The 25,247-nt window shown below is 39.5% G+C and overlaps 3 protein-coding genes, 1 long non-coding RNA gene and 1 other non-coding gene across 6 annotated transcripts in view; 4 read left to right on the plus strand and 1 right to left on the minus strand.

Moving 5' to 3' along the window:
* The window catches only part of mthfd1l (methylenetetrahydrofolate dehydrogenase (NADP+ dependent) 1 like), a 30,746-nt gene extending 14,327 nt beyond the window's left edge, over positions 1-16,419 (minus strand). The window contains exons 1-20 of one of the 2 annotated variants that reach the window (XM_067482444.1): positions 16,026-16,419; positions 14,919-15,003; positions 14,718-14,768; positions 14,567-14,620; positions 13,437-13,561; positions 12,901-13,001; positions 11,844-11,980; positions 11,621-11,732; positions 11,317-11,384; positions 11,121-11,218; positions 10,762-10,935; positions 10,401-10,537; positions 9,680-9,726; positions 9,090-9,197; positions 8,776-8,850; positions 7,570-7,672; positions 6,642-6,718; positions 5,153-5,293; positions 4,237-4,305; positions 1,113-1,224 (exon numbers count right to left, since the gene is read on the minus strand). In XM_067482444.1, the coding sequence (XP_067338545.1) occupies positions 1,113-1,224; positions 4,237-4,305; positions 5,153-5,293; positions 6,642-6,718; positions 7,570-7,672; positions 8,776-8,850; positions 9,090-9,197; positions 9,680-9,726; positions 10,401-10,537; positions 10,762-10,935; positions 11,121-11,218; positions 11,317-11,384; positions 11,621-11,732; positions 11,844-11,980; positions 12,901-13,001; positions 13,437-13,561; positions 14,567-14,620; positions 14,718-14,768; positions 14,919-15,003; positions 16,026-16,267 (2,116 nt within the window). In that variant the 5' untranslated portion in view covers positions 16,268-16,419. Of the gene's footprint in view, positions 1-1,112; positions 1,225-4,236; positions 4,306-5,152; positions 5,294-6,464; positions 6,617-6,641; positions 6,719-7,569; positions 7,673-8,775; positions 8,851-9,089; positions 9,198-9,679; positions 9,727-10,400; positions 10,538-10,761; positions 10,936-11,120; positions 11,219-11,316; positions 11,385-11,620; positions 11,733-11,843; positions 11,981-12,900; positions 13,002-13,436; positions 13,562-14,566; positions 14,621-14,717; positions 14,769-14,918; positions 15,004-16,025 lie in introns of those variants that run through there. The other variant, XM_067482445.1, reaches the window with a different exon arrangement.
* Positions 434-13,591, plus strand: LOC137102691 (uncharacterized). The gene is made up of 3 exons (XR_010911255.1): positions 434-949; positions 7,581-7,729; positions 13,456-13,591. It is a non-coding gene; the product is annotated as an uncharacterized lncRNA (long non-coding RNA).
* Positions 16,420-17,791: 1,372 nt separating the features above from the next.
* On the plus strand, positions 17,792-20,870 carry LOC137102971 (syntaxin-11-like). Its single transcript, XM_067482923.1, has 2 exons — positions 17,792-18,090; positions 18,989-20,870. Exon 2 carries the CDS (start codon positions 19,100-19,102, stop codon positions 19,994-19,996), a length of 897 nt encoding a protein of 298 aa, XP_067339024.1. The 5' UTR covers positions 17,792-18,090; positions 18,989-19,099; the 3' UTR covers positions 19,997-20,870.
* A 110-nt stretch (positions 20,871-20,980) lies between these two features.
* LOC137102970 (syntaxin-11-like) lies at positions 20,981-23,673 on the plus strand. Its single transcript, XM_067482922.1, has one exon. It carries the CDS (start codon positions 22,024-22,026, stop codon positions 22,945-22,947), a length of 924 nt encoding a protein of 307 aa, XP_067339023.1. The 5' UTR covers positions 20,981-22,023; the 3' UTR covers positions 22,948-23,673.
* Positions 23,674-24,518: 845 nt separating this feature from the next.
* trnal-uaa (transfer RNA leucine (anticodon UAA)) lies at positions 24,519-24,601 on the plus strand. The gene has a single exon. It is a non-coding gene; the product is annotated as a tRNA-Leu (tRNA).
* The last annotated feature ends 646 nt before the right edge of the window (positions 24,602-25,247 follow it).

Genomic DNA, 25,247 nt, shown 5'->3' on the forward strand with positions numbered 1-25,247 from the left:
ACAACGAGCTGAAATTCACTAACTACAGCTGAGGAGAACCACAGTCTGGTTTCGTCAGGTCTTCTTACATTACCTTGTCTTTTGCTCCATTGCTAATAAAAATTATGGATCAGATCAGCTTAGAGTAACACAAAGATACCTCCCAGTTACGTTATTTTTTCCTAAAGTAATAGCACCTAAAACTCAAACATTCTAGCTTCCAGGGCAGGAAAAATAGAAAGGTTGAGTTCCTGACATACCTGAGAGTCAGGTAACAAACCCGCAGAGAGGGAAAGGATGAAACAAGATGGACAGACGTAGAACAAGTGTGGTGAAGGGGTGAGAGTGTAGAACAAATACAAGCCTGCCGCATTCTATGCTCCATTGTTGTAAAACCCAACTCTCTGCCCACACGGCCTACATATTTACCCAGCTCTCAGATGTTAGATTGTGTAAATACTGAGTGCACAAACAGTCGCTCCTCTCATTTTACCCATTACTGCCCTCACACAGAGATAAATATAAGTCTTGAAGAGAGTTGTATGTTCGTAAAATGCACCTGACAAGCCCCACAAACTCATCAGACACACACACACAAATTCCAAACATATTTCTGCTTCCAAAGTAAATGAAGACAGAAAGAAAGAAGCGGGATAGATTGACAGATAAAAATGGAAATACTCATGTATACTTTGACGTGGAAGGGATTAGTTTGGTTTACTCTAAAGCATTCCAGGGGCTTTTAAGATTACCAATCTGCTTCCTTCCTCTCCCCTGTATGAGTGTGTGTGTGTGTGTGTGTGTTTTACGCAATCCTTCCACCAATTTCCTAGAATGTTTCGCAGGAGCAAGACACCAGAGCAAGAGAGAAGTCAGCGAGTGGTAGGTAAAACAGAGCCAGAACCAGAATTGAGATGAATGCAAGCCGAAGGTCAGAACACCTGGGGAGCAGGCTGAACTGGAGTGAAATGTAAGTTATTGTTTAATCTGCCCAACTAATGAAGCCATGGCTTTAAATTTCAAAGTTCTAAACTCTACATTAAACCTATTTTGTCTTAGCTCTAAGGTTTTGTGCATGTGTATCTACCTTAGCTCATGTACGCTATCTGTATGCATGGACTGTGTGCTCTTACCCACAAAGCCGTCCCGTCCAACCAACTTCAAAGCCAGCTTGTCTGCCAGCACAGAGGAGTTGCCATGGGCGATGTTGGCAAAGGGCCCAGCATGGACAAACACTGGCGTACCCTGCAACAATTAGAGGGGCACACAAACAGGAGAGGTTGAGGAATCAGCATAGCCCACAGCAATTCAACGGACCAAGTCAAAATAAGGACTAACCAGTTCTTTAAATACTAAATTCAACATGTGTCAGTCAAATGTCGAGTATAAATACTCAAGTGTGGATGTACTTTGGCTGCCACCGTGTTTGTCAAAACTGTAGGCACAAGTTAAGAGCTATTTGACTGACATGCCAGCCTGAGTGTGGGCCAAGCTTCTTTCTCTGCTGATTTGGTTTACTCCCCACAGGCTGGACACAACCAATAACTAAAAAAGCACCACAATTGTGAGTTTCTGCAGCTGGCAGATGCTCAGGACAGTAAAATTACTTTCAGTTGATATTTACAAAGTGACTAAAGCTGTGAACATAAATACAACATGGAGACAGAATGTTTTACATGTAAGTAAATAGAAAAACCAAATTTTTAAAAAGTAGTGCTTTAACTGTCAGACCTTAAGGTTCAAACATTTAATCCTCTATGGATATAACAGATCAGGTCTCAGTCAAGGGCATGCTAAAGTATTTAGAGGTTTAAAGAAAAGAAAAAATCTGAGCTGAATTAAAATAACAACTGAAGGAGGCGCTGGATGTGAACATGTATCCATATTTAGGAGCACTACATTAACTTTAAATTGGAATTTCCAGCTTAGGTCTTTCTTAAACTAGGGTGAAACACTACTACTGCTGATGCTGTCAGCTTACAAGCTGCAGACCTGTCCTAAAAAAGTGCTCCAGCCTTGGTTCTGAATTATTCAAAAGATATCTTGCATGATGAATCCAGTTTACATGCAGCGTACAGTTTTTCATCTATTTTTCAACATCATACTTCACTGACCTCTTTATTGACTAAAAAAATACCCCCCCAAAAAATTGGCAAAGACAAAAACCGGTGAAAGCCCACAGACCCATTGTTGCTGATTGCAAATTCCTTGAGAGGGAGGAAAAAGGAAGGATGGGAAGGCCTAGCACGATTTTCTAAGCTTTTGTTTGCATACCTCTCCGTCCGCCTGCATAAACAGCCTCCCCTCACAGGAGTAAATCAACCATTTAACAAGGCTCTGACAAATGCTGCCACTTGTCTACTTTTCTATGTACACTAGCTTCATGAATTCCAGCAGAATGTAGCTACATAAAGAGACAGATGTAAAACACAGACACACACACACTAAAGAGCATAAGCAAAAGGAAAGGGGTAAAGATGGCGCATTACAATGGTAAAAAACATCCTTTTTCAATCAATATCCTTTCAATAACATGTTGCTTTTTGCACTCCTGTGGAAAGTTAACATGCGTCATACATTACGCGGATTTCCACGTATGTTTGCAATTTCTAAACTTTAGCATGACCCAGTTCACATTTTCACTTTTTCCACATTAGTACACAAAGGAAAGCAATTGAGGATATGAATAATCCACAAGAGGACGATCGAAGCGGAAATAAGTAAAAGGTCGAGTGTGTCACCTCTTCAATTGGTGGACAACAGGATTATGAAGACTAAAGGGCTGAACAAAAACAGGAAGATAGAGATCATGTCATTATTTCCGCTTCTTGTGGATCTTCAGAGAGCACAAGAAATCATACCTGAAAGCGTGGAGTCACAGCTGTGACTGTCTAGGCTATGCTCTATTGCGTCTCCCAGAAAAGATGTATGCAGTTATTCTGTGAAACGCCACGTAGACAGGATGTTTAAAGAACATACAGAATGACTGAGGACTGCTTAAAAGACACGTACACAGGGACTGGGTTCCTCTTGTGCTATGTCCTCCCCAAACTCTACCCAACAACACAGAAACCCACAAGCTTCCATATGCCAACTCTATTCTCATGTGTGCATCTGTATTCAACACACCCCCACACACACATAGGCCAAGAGGGCACAAAGGTCACAGGCAGTCAACTTCGATGGAAATTTCTCATGAAGCTCTGAGGTCCGGTCGGTCCTGATACCAGTTCCCTGACCAAAATCACAGGAAACCCACACAGGAAACAGTTTCACACAACAGGACCACAATGCTTCCTCCAAAAACACAGAAAGTAACCAAAATCTGTGCTCAATGAAACACTCCACCCCACTCCATACCCTTGAAAACACCCAATCTGGGACAGTCTGATTATTTTCCCCACCCAATAACCATGTAATCAAGGTTTATGTTCAAAACCAACAAAGAATAAACACATGAAAAATAGAAACACAACAAAAAGAGAAACACAAAGCTGTTTTCAGAAGCATGACCACTAACATTGTGCGAACTGTAAAAGTTACTCGCTGACTGGCTAGCTGGGAACCATTATGCTGACTGAACACTATGCTGGGTGATTAAGTCCTTTAAAAGCATAATGGCAAATTCATCAAGCTGTAGAGAAACATTACAGATGCGACTGGCAATTCTTCTTATGTCCCTAAAATGTAAGATCACAGTTTGGGCTGTCTCAGCAACAGGCCAATTAAAAAAAGAAAAGAAAAAGATTATTCCTCTATGTTCAGAATTCTGTAAACTTGATAATTCCTTCAATTTTAAGTTTAAAAAAAAACCCCAGAAACACCAAATGCAGTCTACTCTTCCCTAGTTTGCCCCCCAGTATAGGGACAGCATTGGCTTGATAATGTCAATGAGCATGATGTGCATAAGCCTGCTTATAGTATGCACCTCTGTGATCATCTGTGGATTTACCTCACAGTAATGTCACAAAATCTAATTCTGTTTTCTTAGGACAGCTGCATTAATCTGGACTGAGTGACCTATCTGAGAGCTCGACCTGTCCTGTGCACACTCCTAAACAGCTGTTGTGATTAAAAGCCATAGCAGGAAAAGATCTCTCACCCTTTGTCAAAAAAGGCAATAAAACAATCTGACAACAGAGTTAGATATAGTATATCCCTGTGAACTGTCAACCTATTAGTTCTACAAGATCTTAATCAGAAAGGTTGGTGGAGCAGGATAATGAATATTTAAGTGAGGTCATGTGAATGTCTCACCTCAAGGGTCTGCATCAATGTGGGCTTGATGGCATCCTTCATTAAAACCGCCAGTGCTCCACTCACACCCTGACATGGAGAAAAAAAACGACAGATGAGTGCAGATTACCCACAGTCAATTTGTTGGTCTTTGTTCTTTGTTCTGAAATTGTGCTTCCAAAAATATGCTTGGTCAGCAATCTGGACACACACACAGTATACCCACACAGCAATTTACTGAATTCCCACTGGGCCTGGCTCTCAGGTGTGCTGATGTGACTCTACAGATGAAGGTTGTGAGAGCTGCAAAAACTATATGAAACATCTTGTTCACAGGTCACACCTTACACTTTGATTAGAAGTGCTGTTTTGAAAAGGGTAAGTGGTACAGTGGTAGTGGGTTTGAAACATTGTGTATTTGAAACATTGTGGGTTTGAAACATTGCTAAGCTGAGAGTTTGACAGAAAATTGTAGAATGAAAATTGTAGAATGGATGAAATGATGGCGGTAAATGTAAGCGTATGCTGAGCTAGCTTAATGGCTGTGTGTGTTTGTGTGTGTGTGAATAGGTGTGTCAGTTTTCTCCTCCTTCAAACATTGAAACAAGGGGAATTGCTAAGCTGAGAGTTTGACAGAAAATTGCAAGAACAATAGTAGAGACTAAATGACACCAATAAACCTTGTGTGTTATTTGAGCAGTTTTCTCTCTGGGGCAGTAATCATGGAACTTAATAAGCTGCTGTGGCCAGTTACATTTGCCTTCATACTTGTTTCTACATGGTAATGAACAATAATAATGTGAACCTTTTAAAGCCAGTAATTGAACTCTTTCAATACTTTGGTAATAGAAATTCTGGGATGTAGTGATAAGCTAATGTGAAAGTGGTTAAAATTCCCACATTGCCCCCTGTAAACAAACCACACAGGGACACACACCAGGTCCTCTGCAGTGACAGGCTTTTCAGAGCGACTCGTCCCCACCACCATGCGTGCCAGTCTGCCTTTCATATCCGCCAAGCTGTCTGCCAGAGCCAGGATGGCCATGATCTCGCTGGCCACTGCAATGTCGAATCCAGTCTGGCGGGTGAGACAAGAAACAATCATACAGAGCACAGTGTAAAGCATAAGGGTGAGAAGCTAAAGCTTTTCTACAGTGGCTTCTACAGCTGGATGATCTAATTTAACCAAATGTGAACTAGACAGGAAGAAATTCTGTAGTTTATAAGAAATTATGTGAAGGTTTGCAAAAAATATGTTTTATTGTCACAACAGTATAAATGTCTTTTAAAATGCGGCGGCTGCTCAGCAAAGACCAACACTGAGCAAAGAAAAAAATAATCACACAGACAAGAGAATCTGAGTCGAATGACCACAGTTTGGGAAAACAATTAATCATGTTTAACTAATTACTGATGTGACTTTCTGCTTTGAGTATGTCACAGAAAAAGAAACAGGAAGAAACAAGAAAAGAAATCCTAAATAAGGATTCCGCACAGGTTAGTGTATAAAAAACATATTCTACCTAGAAGAAACATGACTTAAACCACATCAATTCACCAAGGAACACATTTCTATCCCCACTCACATTGCAAATACCCTGAGGGGCTATAGTGTATCCAGCACTGGAGGAAGGTGGAGGACAGAGGAATGAAATGGAAACAGAATGGATGAAATGATGGCGGTAAATGTAAGCATATGCTGAGCTAGCTTAATGGCTGTGTGTGTGTGTGTGTGTGTGTGTGTGTGTTTGTGTGAATAGGTGTGTCAGTTTTCTCCTCCTTCAAACATTTGCTTTCACTTAGACCAGCTTGCTTCCCATTGAGGTGAAGTGTTTATTTACAGGATTTCATTTAGTTGTCATTAGGCTCAAATACATCTGGGCTTTATCATAGTAAGACAAGAACGAAACAGAGGCGAAGGTCTTTGTGTGTGCACATGAGAAAGTTTTTAGATAGTCAGTATGAGTACCTAGAAGTCAGTAGGCATCTTAACAATATTTTTTCCATGTCTAATGGACATGTAATGGGTGTGTAATGGATGCCTCTGCAGTGTATATGGTAGAAGTAAAAACACTGTCATTACTGTGTGATGCAATGATAACATATCTGCAATAAACAAGAATGGAACATATACAGATTGGTCTCAGCCTCAGTCCAAAACCAGTCACAGTTAGTACAATTAGTCATTTAGCAGGCATCTTAAAAGTAAGGAGCACACATTAAAGGGAACTTGGAATTCAGTGTCTTGCCTGGAGACGTAGACATGTGGCCAGGAGGAACCATGGATCAAACCGCTGACCCGCTGCTCTATCAACTGATCCACAGCCTCCCAGTAATAATAACAAAGCCAAGAGAGTTTGCAAAAAAATATTTAACAAGAACACACTTCACTCAGAGACGATTGTGAAAGCATGGGAGCTGCATACCTCTCTGATCTGTCCTTTTTCAGTGCTTGCCTGTCCAACTGTGATCTTCCTCAAGAAACGGTCATTTGTATCAACAACTGGAAAAACAAACCAAAAATTATAATTTTTAGCACAATTTCAAAAATCTACAACTTTATGCAAAAAAAACACACACAAAAAAAGTGTAACCCCTGTGTTGTTAAACAGAAACACATTGGCTTTTTTTAATGTCCACACCACCACCAAAGGTGATGAATCTATGCCATGAGGGATCTTCTTACTCAACCTGATCTCTTATAATGTAACTTGAATAAAGGTAGACCCCTCTGTGGCTATGCTGTCGTTAACATCAGGAAACCACAACAGTCAAATATTGTCTTGATGCTGGTTTAGTGTAATGAAAGGAAGTGAAAAACATGGTTTGTCTCATGAACACAAAATCACACCACATCACTTTGAGCTGTAAATCTTATTTTAAATCTCCAGGGGCCTCTGGATTTACTGGAGCTTATATCATATCACTCAAAGCAGCAGCCAACCGGTTGTTCTCACTGACAACTTTGAACAAACACAACTACCACTGAGGTAGCTCTTTCCACATAAACATATTTATCATCCCTTGACTGATCACTGCCACATTTCTAAATAAGCTGTGTCAATTTTGTGAATCCCCTGTAAACACGGGACAAAAAGAGTTGTCACTCCCCCTCTTCATTGATTAGGATTAAAATATCTTATATCAAATGCATTCCAGTTCCAGGATGCATGTGACATTCCTCACGCATGGCACAACAGACCAACTTAGTGAACCATGTGATGTTTTTCAAAACACTATTAATGTGAATTAGATATGTGTGATGGTATTGGTTTTGATTGAGAAAATGACTCTTTGCTTGCAGAAAATGATACTGGCTGGTTCTCTACTTAAAATTTATATTTCCTTCTTTACCTCTTTGCCAGGTGATCTTGGCAGGGTCAAGGTCAAGGCGAACGAAGTCGCTGACTTCTTGCGGCGTGAGAGTTGCAGGGTCTGTTTTGTTGATGCCAAGACGCTGCAGTTGAAGAGAGATGGAAGATTTGAGGATTCTCCATAAGTGGTATTTGGAGAAGTGAGCATGTACAATTGTTACCTTTGGTTCCACATGTGCCCACATTTCAATCCCAACTAACACTAAATGCAGGAATTCAATTTGATAACTTGTCACAATATAACCATTCCCATATTTTATTTTGAAATAAAACATGTGGTACTTTGCTTGCTATGTACTGTACATGCCAGGCAGATACAGCCATGTACAAGCATGTGAATACAATAAATTACAATGACATTTACATTTACATTTACATTTAGTCATTTAGCAGACGCTTTTATCCAAAGCGACTTACAAGTGAGGTACAAGGCAATGAGGGGATGAACTCACTATCAGGTTCAAAAGGTTCACTGGGAGTGCTCTCTTTCTCTATCACTATATCTATTAAGACCAATATATATTTTATAGTCCCTTTAACTTTTCAACTCAGAGTTGTTTACACAACAGGACAGACAGGCCTGTTGGCATTATGTTCAAACTTCTGCCATACATTCAGTGGCCACTTCTATAGGAACACCTGTACAATCTAATGCAATCCAATACAGTGGCCCTGCCATAATTTCTACTTTTTAATTATATTAAGAGGTGGTTATAATGTTTTGGCCTCCTCTTTCAATTTAAATAGGGTGACAAAAACATTGGCAGCGACTCTTAGTATAATACACTTCAGTATAATATAGTATAATTTCTGACTGTTTCAATTTAAAAACAGAGAAAATTTAAAAACAGAGAAAACACAACCCTGCCAGTAGAAGTCATGGCAGAGCTGCTGTATTCAATTTCATTCGACTGTACAGAAGTACCTAATGAAGTAGCCAGTGAGTGTATGTGTTTTACCTGTTAAAACGTGATATTTGGTCATCAACACTACATAAAAAGCAATACTTTAACATCTAAAAGGCAGGGCATCATTTGGAAAAGCAGATATGCAAGAATACAACAGTGTACATTTTTAAACAGGCTCACTGTGGCCCTCTAGTGGACAAAGTGTTTTTTCCTCTTAGAAGTGAACTCAACAATCTGGTTGACAGTAGCTGTTGGGACACTACAGTGTTTAGACTTACATGTAGCCTGGAGATCTGGATGGGTGAAAATTTTCTGACTCCATTCACTGAAGGAACCAGTCTATTGAAAAGAGCCTTGGAAGTACAAGACAAAAATATCTATGAACTGCAAACCAAATACAAATCACAATCCATGTGAATATTTCAATGAAATCATGAAATAATAGTGTAGAAGTTAGACAAGTAGAGAGGTATCTGGGATATGTGTGGTGCACCAAAAGAAGGGCTATAAATACATAAATAATTAATAAATAATAATAATAAAGTTTGATGTAAGAAAAAGCAATTACTGTGTGACACCATAATACACTCACCTTGTCTGATTGCGTCGCTTCATGGAGCATTCTGGCATCAATAGCTGCTGCCACTAGATTATTGGCTGCAGTGATAGCATGAATGTCACCAGTCAGATGAAGGTTAAACTAAAGAAGAAAAAACAAAAAAATAAAAAAGAAGAGCGAAAAAAGGAGAGGTGTGGAGATTAGGCATAACAAATCAAAGCACGATTAGAGAAATATAGTGATACATGTTATGGGTTGGGAGAAATGCAGCTAAATGGGTGAAGTCAAGCACTTGATAATTGTGGCTTCAAACAAAGGAATCTTTTGAGATTATGATAACTGTATACTCTGTTTATGATGAAAACTTTGATAAAATTAACAGTCATGCAGTGTGAAGAAAGAGTGGTAGAGGCTTCCCCATGGTAGGCAACATGTCTAGAGCAGTGAAACCCATCTGCTGCACTTTCCCCACGGTCTCTCTTAACAGAAAGTTCCTTTCGTTACAGACAATGTTATGCCACAACTCCAGGGGTTGTAAGTATGCACATAAGTGTGTTTTTGTTCCAACTGGTGGGAGTCTTTGCCAGTCTTTGGTCTTTGAAGTGAGTCTCTGTATGTCTTACCTCCTCCATAGGTATGACCTGGGCATATCCCCCTCCTGCAGCTCCTCCTAGTTAAAAGGAAGAAGTAGCACAGTCAGAGGCAGACAACAGGACAGGGACACACAAAGGAGGAATGGCAACTGCTTGACTGCTCCACCCTAGCATAAAATGTAGCAGGGTGTGAAACTTAAGCTTCACGCTGACAAAAAAGACAGCTTATCGTAGTTACTTCATACATTCTTCACTGCAGCTGTTAGTGCCGGTCTCACTCAAAGACCTCGATGGGAAGAAAAACACAATTAAGAGATTCATTCAAAAGTAACTGCCAACACGGTGCTAGTGTGATTAGCACTGCCACCCCACTACTGAAAGGTCCCAAGTTCAAATATATCTGCCGGCTGTGGGCTTTCTGTGTGGAGTTTCTTCTGGGTTGGATAAACTTGTGTAAACAGCCCCCCATGACCATTACCAGGATAACCAGTTACAGTAATGGATGGATTCAAAAGTAACATTCACCATTTGAACCAGCTGGACTTAACATATTTTAAAATATAAAAACACAGTTCCTTAAAGAATTTTACTAAAATCGCACTGTGGACAAAACAATGACTAATGGCATAATTATTTTCAAAAAAAGAGATGAATGTACTACATTATACATATTATGTTTCTCGATACATGGTAAATAGGTGAATGCATACTTTTCAGACAGGGTATGTACTACTAAGTATTGATTTCTCACCTTTAACACCAAAGGTGGGTCCCTGGGAAGGCTGTCTGAGACAAGCGAAAGAGTTGAGCTTGAGGTGTGCAGACAGAGCCTGGACAAGGCCAATGGTCACTGTGCTTTTACCTTCCCCCAGTGGGGTGGGCGTTATGCTATGAAATGAAAGATTTACATAACATTTTAAATTTGCACATTTTTATTCATATTACCTGGCAATGTTTGTTTTTTTTAAAGATTACGTATTGTATTTTACTATTACTTTAATGTAATAAAATGAAGGAGAACAGCACCTGGAGGACTTAGTACATTTACATCACAGATTTCATAAAAATAATGGGGAAGAGAGGGACTTGATTGATCAATAAATCAAACTCACCCAGCAACCAGCACATATTTCCCATCAGGCTGTGTGTGCAACCGGTCTAACACAGAGAGTCGAACCTTAGCTTTGCTTCGGCCATAAGCTTCAAGCTCTTCTGGCAGCAAACCAATCTCCTCAGCCAGCTGGTTCACTGGTTTGGGCATCTGGGCTCTAGAAATCTCAATGTCACTGATAAAGATAGAAATCATAGCATATCATTAGGTAATTTTAATGTTTCTTACACTGTTATACACCACAATCAACCTTATTCTTATAATAGTAATTAAAGTATGATATGACACAATAAAAAGCTCCTACATCTATGTAGATTAATATAGGAATTTTCTAAAAGCTCCTCGTGGAACCCTCTATACCTTGGCACAGGGGTCATAGGCTGTAGTTTGAGGCTATGCAGACGCCAGGGCCGGTACTGCTGCTCCTGAAGCCATCGACTATAACTATGCACCACATTCTAGTGGACAAACAGAAGTGACCAGAATGAAAACAGTGAATAATTAAGAATATAGGAAGCAAACGGGCCAAGGACAAAGGATAGAAACAAAAACGCACCTGTGTTCTGTACGCTGCTACGAGGTGTTCTAACCCAGACATTGAAGGCATCTCAATGGCATTATCATCTAAAACAAAAAATGTATTAAAAGCCAAGCACACACTTTGGAGACTCCGGCGCAATCCCAAGCTTTTCAGTTAACTATAAAATCAATTATAATTTCCTCAAATGCAGTCTGAAAGAGGAACAACAAACACGATAGAAGTTCAAAATAATGCAATGTGAAGAAGTTAGGAAATATTTCTTATCCCCTACAGCTCAAACCAACGCAGAATAATTAATTTAGCATGCATTTAACAATACCTGTCACCAGGCTGGGCCCACAGCGAATGACGGCAGCACCTGGTCTAAACCAGGTGGGTGGGACATCAATATCCTCTGCCCCTAACAGGACCACACCATCAGCCTGCATTACCTGAAGAACGTGGTGGGAGAATGGTTACAAAATACTATTTATGAGAAGTCATGAGAAAGAAGAGAACATAAATAAAAGGAAGTGCAAATATGCACACACAAACAAACCCACCAGTTTCTGCAGGCTATTGGAGTTCCAGTTACTTTTCAAAGCCACCATTCCATTTCTCTCTATCAGGCACTGCAGAGCCAACCCCATGGGTCCTTCTCCTCCAACCAGCAACACTGTTTTTCCATCCAAAGGAGCATCTGTAAAAAGGTTATAATTCAACGTCATGACATAAACTATTTATCAACTGCTTTACAGGCACAAGCAACCAGTTCACATTTCCCTGACCAAAATGGATGACAATTACACCTTTCCAATGTATTTTTGTCAAAGCTAATTTCCATAGGTTTTAGAAAACTGTACAAAAATTCATCATTTACAAGACATCAGGTCTGTTGAGAAACTGCATTGGATTAGTGAATCTCTTCTACTGGTAGTGGCGTGAGGGACACTCAGAATAACCATGACCCCATGCACACTTGAACTTTGATCCCTCAAAATGATGCCTTGTTAAGCTCTTAGCCTGGTGACTCAGCCTTTTTCTTGTGGGTCCAAATGCCAAAATCTTTTTGATGTGCTAGATTTTCACATCTCCAAATTCCACAACATATTCTAAAAGCAGTAGTAGTGTCTTAGCTCGAAGACGTCACTTTCAAAATGCATTTTCTTACATGAAGTATGTGCAGTGTTATTACCACATGGAAAGATAGGCATCTCAATTACATGTAATAGTTTAATTTCTGTAAAACAGTTGGCCTAAATTTCATTCATTTCTTTTTTGCTAACTAAAAAGAAGCACAATATAAAATCTATTACACCTATTAGCGAATTATTTGTGGAATTAGCACAAAGTGTAGACTTGATGAATTCTTGTATTAAGATATATTAAATTTACTAAATGTACCCACTTACATAGATCATTGGATGTCTTTTATCAACTATAGGCATGGAGTATGATATGATGACTCTGAAGAGTCTCTGCAGAAGCAAATGTATGTACAAACTCCATGTTTGTTAGTTTGTCCTTCACTTTTCATGAGCTTGACAAGTTTTAAAAGTCACAGGACTAAATTTACAAGCTAAAGATTTATGAAACTAAATTCGGTTCTCACACACTCACCATGTTTCTCAAGCAGATCTAGGACAGCTCTGACCGTAGGTGGCACAAAGACTTTGCTCAAGTCGCCTCGTATCAAACGGCCCATGTTCAAATCTGATATTCTGAAAAAGAACAGAAACTCATATAAATACACAACATTAAATACATTTATATTCCCCCAGGAACCAAGTCAATTTTAACTGGTCATAGAATCTTTAGATTATTTCTATTCCTTTAGATCACACATATTTTAGGAGTTGACTATAAAGTTTAACAGTGTTTCTTTCTGGGTTCCTTTATTGAACAGAAATTATTAAGGGTGTCTTTCTAATTCTATCATTCTCTTGTCAGCTGAAAGCACGTAAGATTTACTTACTTAATCCTTAATTGTGTGCAGTCCATTCTGATTTGCTCAAAAATGTAAAGCTCCAAATGAATAAATGCATTTATCTCTTTTGAAGCAAAGAAACACACACTGCTGATGTGCTGCATCTGCCTGGAAAAACTCCGCTGCGATAATATGTATGTCTGCACTTTCAGGTTGCTTTTTTTTTTACCCATCTATGTCCTTCTCAGGTTTGAGTGCGTTGAGCACTCTACTGGTGAGGGAAACTGGAGGAAGATGAAGGTAGATACCATGCACCCTGGGGTCTTCGTTCAGTTTCAACACCTCCTCTACAATCTACATAGAGACACATGAAAAAAAGTCATGCTAAAGAATTCAACAGTATTTGCAAACCACAACTGGAGTTGTGGGAATGTAACACATACGGTAAACACTGTGCCATACTGTATGTGATGGGTCTACAGAAGATAATAAAAGTTTTATAAAACGTATAGTATGACTGCTCTTTTAAGAACAAAGTAAACTGATTAAAAACAAGGTAAGAAAAGTAGAGTAAAACAACATTTGTACCTTTAAATTTAACAGGTCAGTGCCGCTGACTGAGCAAAAAAACAAAGATGGAAATCACAGTGGAGGGCGAAAAAAGAAGGAAGAAAGAGAAAAGATTTGTGAAAGTAAAGCAGTAGATTACTACAGCAGCAGAGTCCTTCTAAGGCCAGTGATTGTAAATCATCGACTGTCAGCTGAAATACATAGGTAATTCCCAAGAGCCAGTTTACAGCTGGGTAAAGAGATACACAGCTGATAGGGTGCTTCCCAGTTTAAGTTACATAATGTTGAAAATTGCTATCAAACAAAAACCAATTCAAACACAACATAAGGAGTGACTAAATTAATAAAGAAATTGGGATTGGTCATGTATCCGTGACTTATAGTTAAATAATGATTTAATGAAATAATAGTTTGTTTGAGGGACTAATTACCTTGACACTTAACACAACCACCACGGTCACATGCTGCTCAGTCAGAGGAAGTGTAAATCACGCGCTGACTTTCTAAACAATGAGGAGGGGACTAAGATTTGCTTCGCTAAAGAACGCCATCTTGGATGAGGCTGAGTGACAGAACGACAGTGCTGATTACCTGCATCAGGTTTGTTCAGTGAATCAGAAGCTGGAAGATGTCAATTCATTTAGTCTTTCTTTCCCTCAGCCTTCATCCAAGATGGCTGGAAAATAAGCAGGACAGTGGGACTTAAGGTCCAGGGTTGCCTACTCTTGGCCTAGACATTTGTTTAAGCACAAATAAGATTAACCAAGTATTTGAGTTAGTTTCACTCACTTCATCTTCTGTGCAGTCTTTTGCCAGACAAATCTGAATGATGTTCAACTCAATCTGTGGATACAGGGAAAAGAAGACAGTGAATAGTTTGAAACGTTTAACATGTAACTTTGTTATCAAATCAAAATAAAAAACTTCAAGGGGAAACTACCTTTCCTGCCATTTCCTTATTGATCCCCAATACGCCGTCATCTTCACCTGCCTTTGATATAAAATAAACACCATGAGACAAACAGAATGATAGTACAGTAATGTTCAGATGCCTTATAAAACAGATAATCGCTAGTTCAGAGGTGAACTGAGGCAAAACAGGTTTAATGTCACTACTAGCACAACATTTTTCTTACAATACCTGTATAATTGCCAACAAAGGTTGGATTGCTGAACTTCTTCTCTGAAGAGCAGCCATTGCCTCCTTTGTGCTCTGAACTACTTCCCTATGAGTGAAAATAAATGGGTGAGCAACATCCAATCATCCACTACAAATAAGGGCGTTGAGTAAATTCAAGTCAAACACATACATTAGGCCATATTCTGTAAAACTTTGGGAGATTTAATTAAAGTTTCTCTGATGTATGGATAACCTCTAGAAAATGTTTATACTGTATTTGTAGGCCATCTTATGATGAATCTTATAATCATAAATTATGGCTGTACCTCCGTCATTCGACTTGTTTAAATAAGAAAATAATGAAATAATAGTGTTTCACCCTGTATAACTCGTTTAAACAATAAGTACTGCAAACAATGCGTAAAACGGGATTGCCCCTAGTTATCACAGCCTTACTAATGTAATAAAGGTTGGCCAGGCGATAGTTTTAGTTAAAAGAATACAATTATTTTTTAATGGTACGGTTGCATCCGATAGTCAGTGTGTGGGAGGAGCTAATATGTTAATTAGGGTAACATCAGCATTAACACACTGACCTATATTTTGTCCACAATGTAAACACTAACTACACCAGTTACATTACTGACTAATAGCTGTCTCCTAAAAATGGCTTTATTGCACGCGATGCTCTATAGTAGGAGAACACAAAAATTAGCCCCCATCGTGTTGCACACAACTAACTACATGTCACATACAATGGAAAGATCATAAAATCGTGTCGGTAACGTCGCACACAGGGATACGTGCCATGTGACACACGATAAACTACTGCATTTCCCAATCACCCGCATCGGCGCTTTGCTCCACTTCCTTCTATTCATGCTCATTGTTGCATCGTGCGTTTAGCAACAGCGGAGACAAGTTACATCAGCTGGCCGGAGCCACTGTTGACTGTATCGGGGACACGTGCAGAACTGGCTGCTGTCCAAGAAACGGGAAATGCCGAACACCGTTTATCTCTTTAGCCAAATGTCAATCCCCTGCGTCCACTTTTAGCAAATTAAATACTACAATGTCGGTGATTCTATACTACGTGACTACACATGACTTAACGCAGACACGTCTTACCTCAAAGAACTGTGGCACACAAATCGATCTTCCCTTTGAGCCGGTTTGCCAATGTTCACCGCTAACACCGGGTCGGTTCCGCCGGTGGTAGTGGCGCTCGCTGTCCGGAGGATCAACCGGCTATTGGCAGGACCATTCGGTAACGTTGGGCATCTCCGCGGCAAGCCGCTGACTCTGCCTCCCAGACGGACTGGATGTGTCCTAAGACCCCCACAAGCACTTCGAATTATAGACAATTTCATGGCTGTTTCTTTTACTTTTAATGTGCCTTTATTAGGTCGTTTTCGGTCGGGTTTTCTTCTCTTTAGCAATGAGCCACAAAATGTAGCTCCGGCAGGAACAAAAAGAAAGTTGAGGTGGCGACAGGGTCCTGATGGAGCTGCGCTGTGTTCGCAGACAGTCGGAAATTTGATGATTCAGAGGCTGCCACACACGAGCTGTCCCCAGAATGATAATTGTAATAAAAGGTGGTGTGCATTGATCGGGTATAATTACATTTTAATATAATTAAATAATTAAAATTATGCTTTAAACTACTACCCTTCTTCAAATGAAAAGTCTATTGCAATACCGTCTCATGTCGTATTTAAGGTATTGCGAATGTCTCGTTTCTTATGTTTAGTGAAAAACGTATTAAACAGCGTTTTATTACCAGTAAACACAGAGAGCTCGTAGTACAATAGGAGGGACGCTAAAATAAACAAACAAACAAAAAATCTAAAGTACAAAAAGTGTAAAAATATGTTTACAAAACACACAAAATGCTACAAAAAGACTTTGTGTACTCCTTTCAGGTTGAAATGTCTCCCACAAAGCACTAATTTAATTACCTTATGGTAAACCGAAATGAAATACTGATTAATACCTCCGATTATGATATAATGTTAATAGGTGCAACCATTCGCAGAAATGAATGTCTTGCAGAGCCACTGTGCAGCCTACATTGCATTCTATTGTACCACGTTTGTGCAATGGTTTAGAATAGTAGACAGCGTTTAAATACAAATGTATCAGCTAATGATTGGCAGTTTTTTTTTAATACAGACATGTATATTTTCATCAGTTGAATTAGTTTATTAGACCCTTGCTATGCAGAGGCAGCTAAAACAGTTACCATGTATCACAATAGCCTTGTTGTGGTTTAGCTGTATTTTTTGAGTGTGGATGTGTCTGTTCCAAAAATCCGTGTGCTGAAAGTCTTTAGTCGAGTTGAGTCTTTTTACAACTAGAAACGATTGACTGATTGATTATTAATAGAACTTATACAATCGTTTCATTGAAGTGTTGTATTAGACTGCAATATAACCAGGTATTCCAATAAACTTCCATGTGAGTGTGCCACTCCCAGAATTAACTGTTCCCCACACCCACGGGCTATTTTTAGATCATCTAAATCATACACTCTTTAAAACCGTGTATCAGCACAAATGCCAGTTAGTAAAAGCTGGTGTAAATCCACACGGAGCTCTCTCTCTCTCTCTCTGCGTTTCTGTGCACGTCACTGGGGCGTGACTACATCTCACCATGGACCGGGCGTTTCCGCCACCACGTTCAGGTCACTGAACAATCACCACTTCCAATTAAACCTTTTCAAACCGAGTGCAGCTCATTGGTGTGATGCTCCTGGTGGACACATTTGCATCTCTGTTAAATCTGCAGTGATCCCTTTCAAAATCACCTGTCCCGAGCTTCTCTGTACATTTCCTACCAATCATGTTGTTGTACCTAGAAGACGCCTACAAGTTTAAAATGCCACCGACTGGGTTTGTGTACACCCTAGCAGTTCACACCCCGGCCTATCCAATTGAGATGTCGCGTCAGTGCAGAGCCAAACCGATCGGGCTTCATTCCTGATTATCACATCACCCTTAGTCGCATGGTGTGGCGTAATTCCTCACCCTGACAAACAGCAGAAGACCCGTTTTAGCTCCAAAGATAGCAGCATTACGCTTGTGCGGCCTTTTGTTTCTTACGGAGCAGTCGACTTCAGGATGGGGCAGTGCCACGGCAGCCACCTTAAAGTGAAGAACAACGTTTGACATTCGTGGACAGCAGAACAACACAGGTATGAAGACCAATAAACCGTATTGTAGGTTTAAGTTATTAGCCTATTTATCGTGTCTGTGTGTGTTGGGGGTCTATGGAAAATGTGACACGGGGTACTATAAATAATAGTGTATAAAGAAACAAAGTAGATGTATTTTAGGATAAAGGATAACTTTTTCCATTCTTCAAAAAATTACCTAAGCCTTAAGGTATCCTGAACACACCTGGATTCACCAGTTAGCATTACCTCAAATACATGAGACAATAGTTGCAGGCCATTTAAATAAATCCTACTGAAAAAGTGTATTTCAGGAGTCAATGATTTCCAATCCAACCAGAGCTACTGAGTATATATTTAGTCAGTGAGGATAATTGGGCATAATAAACTTTTATTTCTAGCTGAATGTAGGAAACTAGACGACAGTATCATACAAGAGCTCCTGAAGTTTGGGATGCCGTGATCTTATAATGCACTTGACTCTTGAAATGCAATAATGTCACGAGCTTCTTCATTTTGTTCTGGACATATTATGATTGTTCCTTAAACTCCAAGATGAAATTGTATCCGATGTACAGAATCTGAGCATTGAATGCTTTAGGTTGATTGAAAGTCAAAATAATCTCTTAGAGGGTCAGATTAAAAAAGGCAGAGGAACTAGTTTGGTGAGAAGCAGATCCTTTGACTATTCTTGTTAGGCCTGTTAGGCCAGTGATTGGTACTGTGTGGACTCATCTGAAGCAAGGAGGAAAAGATTTTTAAACAGATTCCTGGTGTGTATAACTTTCAAATTAGAGGATTGTTCTGTTTTGAACCTTAGATTTTGTCTTGTCACCCTCTCTGTGATGGAGAAAAAGGTTACTCAATTCTGAAATGTGCTGTGTACCTCAAGATTTGTCGTTGATGTTTGTTTTGTAAGGTCAACTCAGATTGACTGAGTCATCTCCACCAATGTGCATTAGAAGAAAGTTAAGCAGACATAGAAAATCATCTTGACATCTGGAAAATTCACAAGATCTCCAGGCCAACAATGAGGGACAGACTGAGCAACCTACGTGAAATGTCCAACGGCCATGTGGAGCCGATGGAGTGCACAGAGTCCACTTCCCCTGAGTTCTACAGCAATGTGGACCTGGAGGAGTTGCCTCATGAAGCAGTAGTGTTTGATGACAGCCCTCATCTGGAGGAGGTCTTTTCTCAGTCTCAGGATATCCACAGAGAGATCCAACTCATCCGTGTGGAAATTAAAAGACTCCGTGAACAGAATTCCCGCATGCTCCAGGGAACAACCAACATGAGCACTATCAAAAAGGACTCTAATGCCATTGGTGCTGATATAAAGGCTCGGGCTGAGAATGTGCTAGGACACCTGCGAAACATGGATGGCACGGCCCACAAACTAGAAGAAGCACACGGCTCAAATTCTGCCATCACACGGATTGCCAGAACCCAGTATGCATCCCTCAGCAATAGTTTCCGCGATACCATGTTTGACTACAATGACGCTGAGATGAGCCACCGTGAGAACTGTAAAGCCCAGATCCAAAGGCAGATGGAGATAGTGGGGCGTGAGGTGACAGGAGAGGAGGTGGAAGAGATGATTGAGAAAGGTCAGTGGAACATCTTTAATGACAACATTGTTACTGAAGGCAAAACTGCTCGATCAGCTCTGTCTCAAATTGAGAAACGTCATCAGGAGTTGGTGGACCTGGAGAATCGTGTCAAGGGCATTCATGAGATTTTCCTGGATATTGCCCTGCTTGTGGAGGAGCAGGGCCCCATGCTGGATGCAATTCAAACCAACATCCAGAAAACTGATGAAGGCGTAAAGGAAGCTATTGTCAAACTTGGTAGGGCCAAGCGTCATGACAAGAACAACCCCTTTAAAAAGATGTTTTGCAGTTGCTTCCCATGCTACGACTCCTAATAATATAGAGTAAATGTAGAATAAAGGTTAGAAAGTTCAATGTTATGTGCGTCCATAATAAGGGACAAAGGTTCAGGTTAAATAAGTTTAAAATTGCATTTAAGTGATCAATTGTCTTTGTAAGGTTTGTTTTGACCGGTTGGAGATGGGTATCTTAAATCAAGTCTGATGTGCGGACGTGAATTTGGCAATATATTTGTTTTCATAGCCTGCTGAGTGTCCACACTTGGATAGATTTGGAATTTGGAATATTTGGAAGATGCAATGACTGTGAGAAACCTTTGTATACAACAATAAAAAACTATTTTAAAGAAAAGATGCATGTTTGGGCTGGGCAACCTGCCTAAGAGAATGTTTCCTAACTGCCATGTTACAAAACTCTAAATAAATGATACTAATATGTAAAGTCAAACAGTTCTTAACTATTATTTTCTTTGTAAATCAACTCATTCACCTTAGAAAATTAATCACTGCATGTCAATCAACTGGTAGAAAGTTAAACAAATTGTACAGTTATGTTGCTCATGATTTGGACCGTTAATGTTTTATGCTTCAATATGTGTTAAAATGGCAAAAACATTGGGTTTAGAGTTGAAAATTTGCCGTTTTGTGTTGACCAGATTACACAACGCTTCCGAAAAAAAAAAAAAAAAAATGATTATTTGTTTTATATTGTTCATTTCTTTTGAGGACACCAGTAACTGAGTATGCACAGAATTTGGATTTGTGTCTTGATATTTTGCAGGGGTCACACAGTTAATGTTGTGTTTTACACCAATCTTTTACATTCCACTGCCTTGTTATGGCCATGTATAACAACATAATCTGTATTCTTCTGTATGTGTATGACAAGTCATTAAAGATATAGCATGAGTCTAGGTTTATTTTTTCAACATTACATCTACTTCAGCATATCATTAATACATGATCCGATTTTTTTTTTTTTTTTTTTTTTTTAGAAATTGCAAGTTCTCTGAGTTATCACTTAGGAACACAGACACATCAGGAGTACTGCAAACAATTGTTGGTGCTTTGACAACTGTCTTATAATATCTATTATAAATAATAATTTTCCAGTTATTGGTGTTCTTTGCAGCCCATGGCCTCCTAAATGGCCCTCTTCTCAATGACACCCCTGACACAGGTGTAATTAATCTACAAATAAAGGACAGCTTTGTCTGCAGAAGTCTACTCATGCACTGTCTAAGATGTTCTAGTTCATCAGATGAGCACTTGTTCTGGATGCATACTTTGACAGGCATGTTGATGTTCAAGTGTTCTACTTCCTGACGTGAACAGAGAGTGGGAAAAGGTAAAAACAAAAAAAGTGTCTTTGTCAATGAAGGATTGTGTGTCCTATTAAGAAGGTCTCTGTCTGTCACCTGGAAAAGGGAGGTAGTTACAAACATGCTTAACACACAGCAGATGCCATCATCCTTCATCATATTACGAAAATGCCTTAGTATAAAACACAGTGAAGGAATTGTTTTCTGATATTGTGGAAGGCAAAAAATAAGGGTAAGCTACTTAAATTTAATAATTAGATTTGATTTTACCAGAAATGGATAAAACAGAGGCACCTGTATCAACTGACCAATTATTTATAGGACTTCATTAGTGCTACACTAACCAGGCAGCTTTAAATGATAGCATTTCAAGCAAGACTACTGCTGCTCAGAAATAAAACCTATTGTAGATGAACTGACTAGTAACTATATGCACCAGGCGCAGTGTGCCTATAATGCTTGCTTGAATATATAGTCAATCAGTAACATATTTAATCCCATTTACCAGTGTTTAGACCTCTTTATTTTAAAGGATATAGTACTAAAAAATTGTACTTATGTAGCCCATCACAAAGTTGCCTCAAGAGAATTTAGTGTATAACATAAAGACCTCTACACTTGGACCCTCTAATTTGATAAGGAAAACTCCACCATAACCCTCAAGAGGGAGCATAATTCCCAAGATATTACATGTGTTTTTGTTTTTTTTTTACAGTAAAGATATAGATTTAAAGAGTTAAGATGAGCCTAATTACCTACATCTTGTTTAACCCTGGTATCTCAGACAGAATGCGGGACATGCTGGAGAAGCTGCGGGCAATTAGTGGGGAGAAGGACTCTGTGCCAGAGTTTTGTGAATCTGTTGAAGTAGAAACTGTGACCCTGTCTCAACAAGCAGTAGTATATGAGAACTCCTCAATTATTGAAGAGCTCCTGATGGAGGCCCACTATATACGCAAGGATATCTCTCTGCTCCATTTAGAGGTTAAGCATCTGACAAAACACAACGAACGCTTTAGCACCACTGTACGGCGTCTGACACTACTCAAAAAAGGCTCTGACTCCATCGCCAGGGGAATCCAGCAAAGGGCAGAGGCTTTGCACTCCCGCCTGCAGTCCCTGGGTAAGACTAGGAGGCTGTTGGAAGAGAAAAAAGGTCCCCATGCTGCTGTTAGTCGCATTGCCCGAATTCAGTATGAGACCCTGACCCAATCCTTCCACAATGTCTTGACTGCCTACAATAAGGCTGAGGAGATGCAGAGGATTGCGTGTCGAGAAAGGCTACAGAGGCAAGCCTCTATTTTGGGGACTGAAATCACTGCTGAAGAGCTGGATAACCTGGTGGACAAAGGTGGTGAAGGATGGGGTGAGCTATCCCAAAACCTGCAGACACAAAGGGTGAACTCATCCCACTGGGCGCTGCATGAGATCAAAGGAAGACACAAAGAACTGGTGGAGCTGGAAGCTAGGATGAAGGAGATCCGTGAACTGTTCCTGGACATAGCCATGCTGGTGGAGAAGCAGGGATCCATGCTCAACAACATTGAGGCTAATGTTTGTGGTGTCGAGGATCATGTTGAAGAAACCACCACTAACTTCAAGATGGCCTATAAGTACAAGAAGAAAAATCCTTGTCGGAAATGTTGCCCCTGTCTACCGAGTTAGACTTTTAAACAAATGTTTTAGGACTTATTTTGACTTTAAACAATTTTATGGATCTTTGAAACATTTATTTTATAAAGTTACTTTAAGTTATTAAGTTTATTCATTGCAAATCAATCCTTTTGCCCCATGTATGCACAAAATGACGGACAGATGACATCAAAACAGACAAAAATACCATACGGAAACAACCAGACTCAAAACAATCAAAATGATGGGTGGGGAAGCCTTTCCTTGGTTGTTCTCAGGAGGCCATTTTGATCTGTCCGTGATGTCTTTGTGGTTTTTTGTTTTTTTTTGGTCATTTGTGCCTTTTTTGGGGATGTTTAGGTCATTGTTCATAATTTGTTAATTTTGCATTTTCCTTGCTGTTGTGCATCTCTTTATGGTAATTTTGACGGAACTATTTGTTGTTTGAAACTGCTATTTCAAACAAGAAACAAACTAACTTGATGGCCTTGTAAAGCTTAGCTGTTCAGTCTCTGGAATTACCAGCTGACTTTAATTTGATTCACTTTCTTTTTTTTTTTTTTTTGGTTACATGCATTTGAAACTGATGTTATTTCAGTTGAAACTGTTACCATTTAAAGACTTACTAACATGCAAAATAAATTGTGTGCTGTGCTAAATTCAAATTTGTTATTCTTGGCAAAACTATCATAGCTGGGTCATGTTAGAGGGTCACATGGCACTTGGATATGAAATAATTCCCAATAATACCCAAGTTGCTAAAACTTTAGCCCGAATAGGAGACGGTCATATGGTCCATCATCCAGTTTCCTTTTATAGTGTGACATCAAGATCAGACTCTTTGATCCTGGAATAAGGCAAATTATATTAACAGGGAGTGAGGATTTTAAGAAACGTCTTTTATTAATTTATAGAAATAATGTAGACCTCCAAAATATAATTTCACAACGTTTCATTAGATTATAATCCAGTCCTTACACATTTATAATCTCACTGTAAAAGCTAAACTATCCATCATAAAGAGTGGAATAAAAATGAAATACTATAATGCAGTGAGGACCAGGGGGTGAAGTTGTGCACAGTTACTACTTTATCTGGCAAAACGTTAACTTGGTGATCAGATTTGATTTACTAAGGCCCTTGTTTGGTTACCATCCTGGGCAAAGAGGTAACTAAACAGTCTGTGTGACGTAAGATGACAGCGAAATAGACGCGTGTGTTGGGTTAAGTCAGCGTTGTAGCGGTAAGCTAGTAACTAGCTAAGTGCTATTAGTTATGTTAGCATATGCTGACGCTATTAACTACCTGGTGGTTCTAGTAGCGACTAACTAACTTTCTAGTTGTAAATACAGACATTACAGTGGATATCGGAAGTAATGTGGTTTTTCTGGCAGCGCCATGTCATATATTACTCAGCCTATGACCGTTTGAAGCTGTTTTTATACACGGCATTAGCAAGTTCGCGCTGGAACGTAGAAGCTAATGTTACTGGCTACATTTGGGCACCTCCTTGAAACATTACTAGTGCAATTGCGCATATAGTTTCAAGCAAAGAGAAGACGATCGATGTTTTGAAGAGGAATTGTGGCGGGTTCTTTGTATCAACCAGGATGGCCGAGTGGTTAAGGCGTTGGACTTAAGATCCAATGGACATGTGTCCGCGTGGGTTCGAACCCCACTCCTGGTAAACAATTTTGTCAAGTTGAACGAAAACATTCTCCAACAAACTACTATCGTCGATAACGACGAGACTTTTTTTGAACATAACGGGTTTGTTAACTTTTAACACGTCGCACCAGTTCCACTCATTTTGCAATACTGAATAACTATATTGTTAATAACCGGTATGATAAAATGCCACAGATACAGAGCCTCCATACACGCCTAATGCAGACCAAGTATCCAAACATTAAGCGCATGTGTCCATGCAAGAATACCATTATATAACATTATTTGGTCATTATCATCATTATGCGGAACGCACATCTAACAGCCCCTATTGTTTAAAAATCTATTTAGGAGTAGTGCATCTTTGAGACATAGGAGGACGCTCTAAACCCTTCTTGCAATATCTTCACTGGAGACCAGCAGTGGGCACTGAGGGCCTACAGTATACACTTTAATTTTATCGGTAGGGCGATGCCTTTGACTCACAGATACCCAGTCATCTACCACAGGAAACTCTTCATAGAAAATAGCTAAAACTCTTCTAAAGTAGTATTTATAAGTTAGTTGCACTGTAGTCACAATTCTGTAGTCTATATGGAAAAAAATGAAATGAAAAATTGAAATTCTATATAGGTCTTGTGTAGTACGTTGTTGACAAACACAAT

Source organism: Channa argus, chromosome 17 (genome assembly GCF_033026475.1).
Source record: "Channa argus isolate prfri chromosome 17, Channa argus male v1.0, whole genome shotgun sequence".
In the NCBI taxonomy this organism is placed as follows: Eukaryota; Metazoa; Chordata; class Actinopteri; order Anabantiformes; family Channidae; genus Channa; species Channa argus.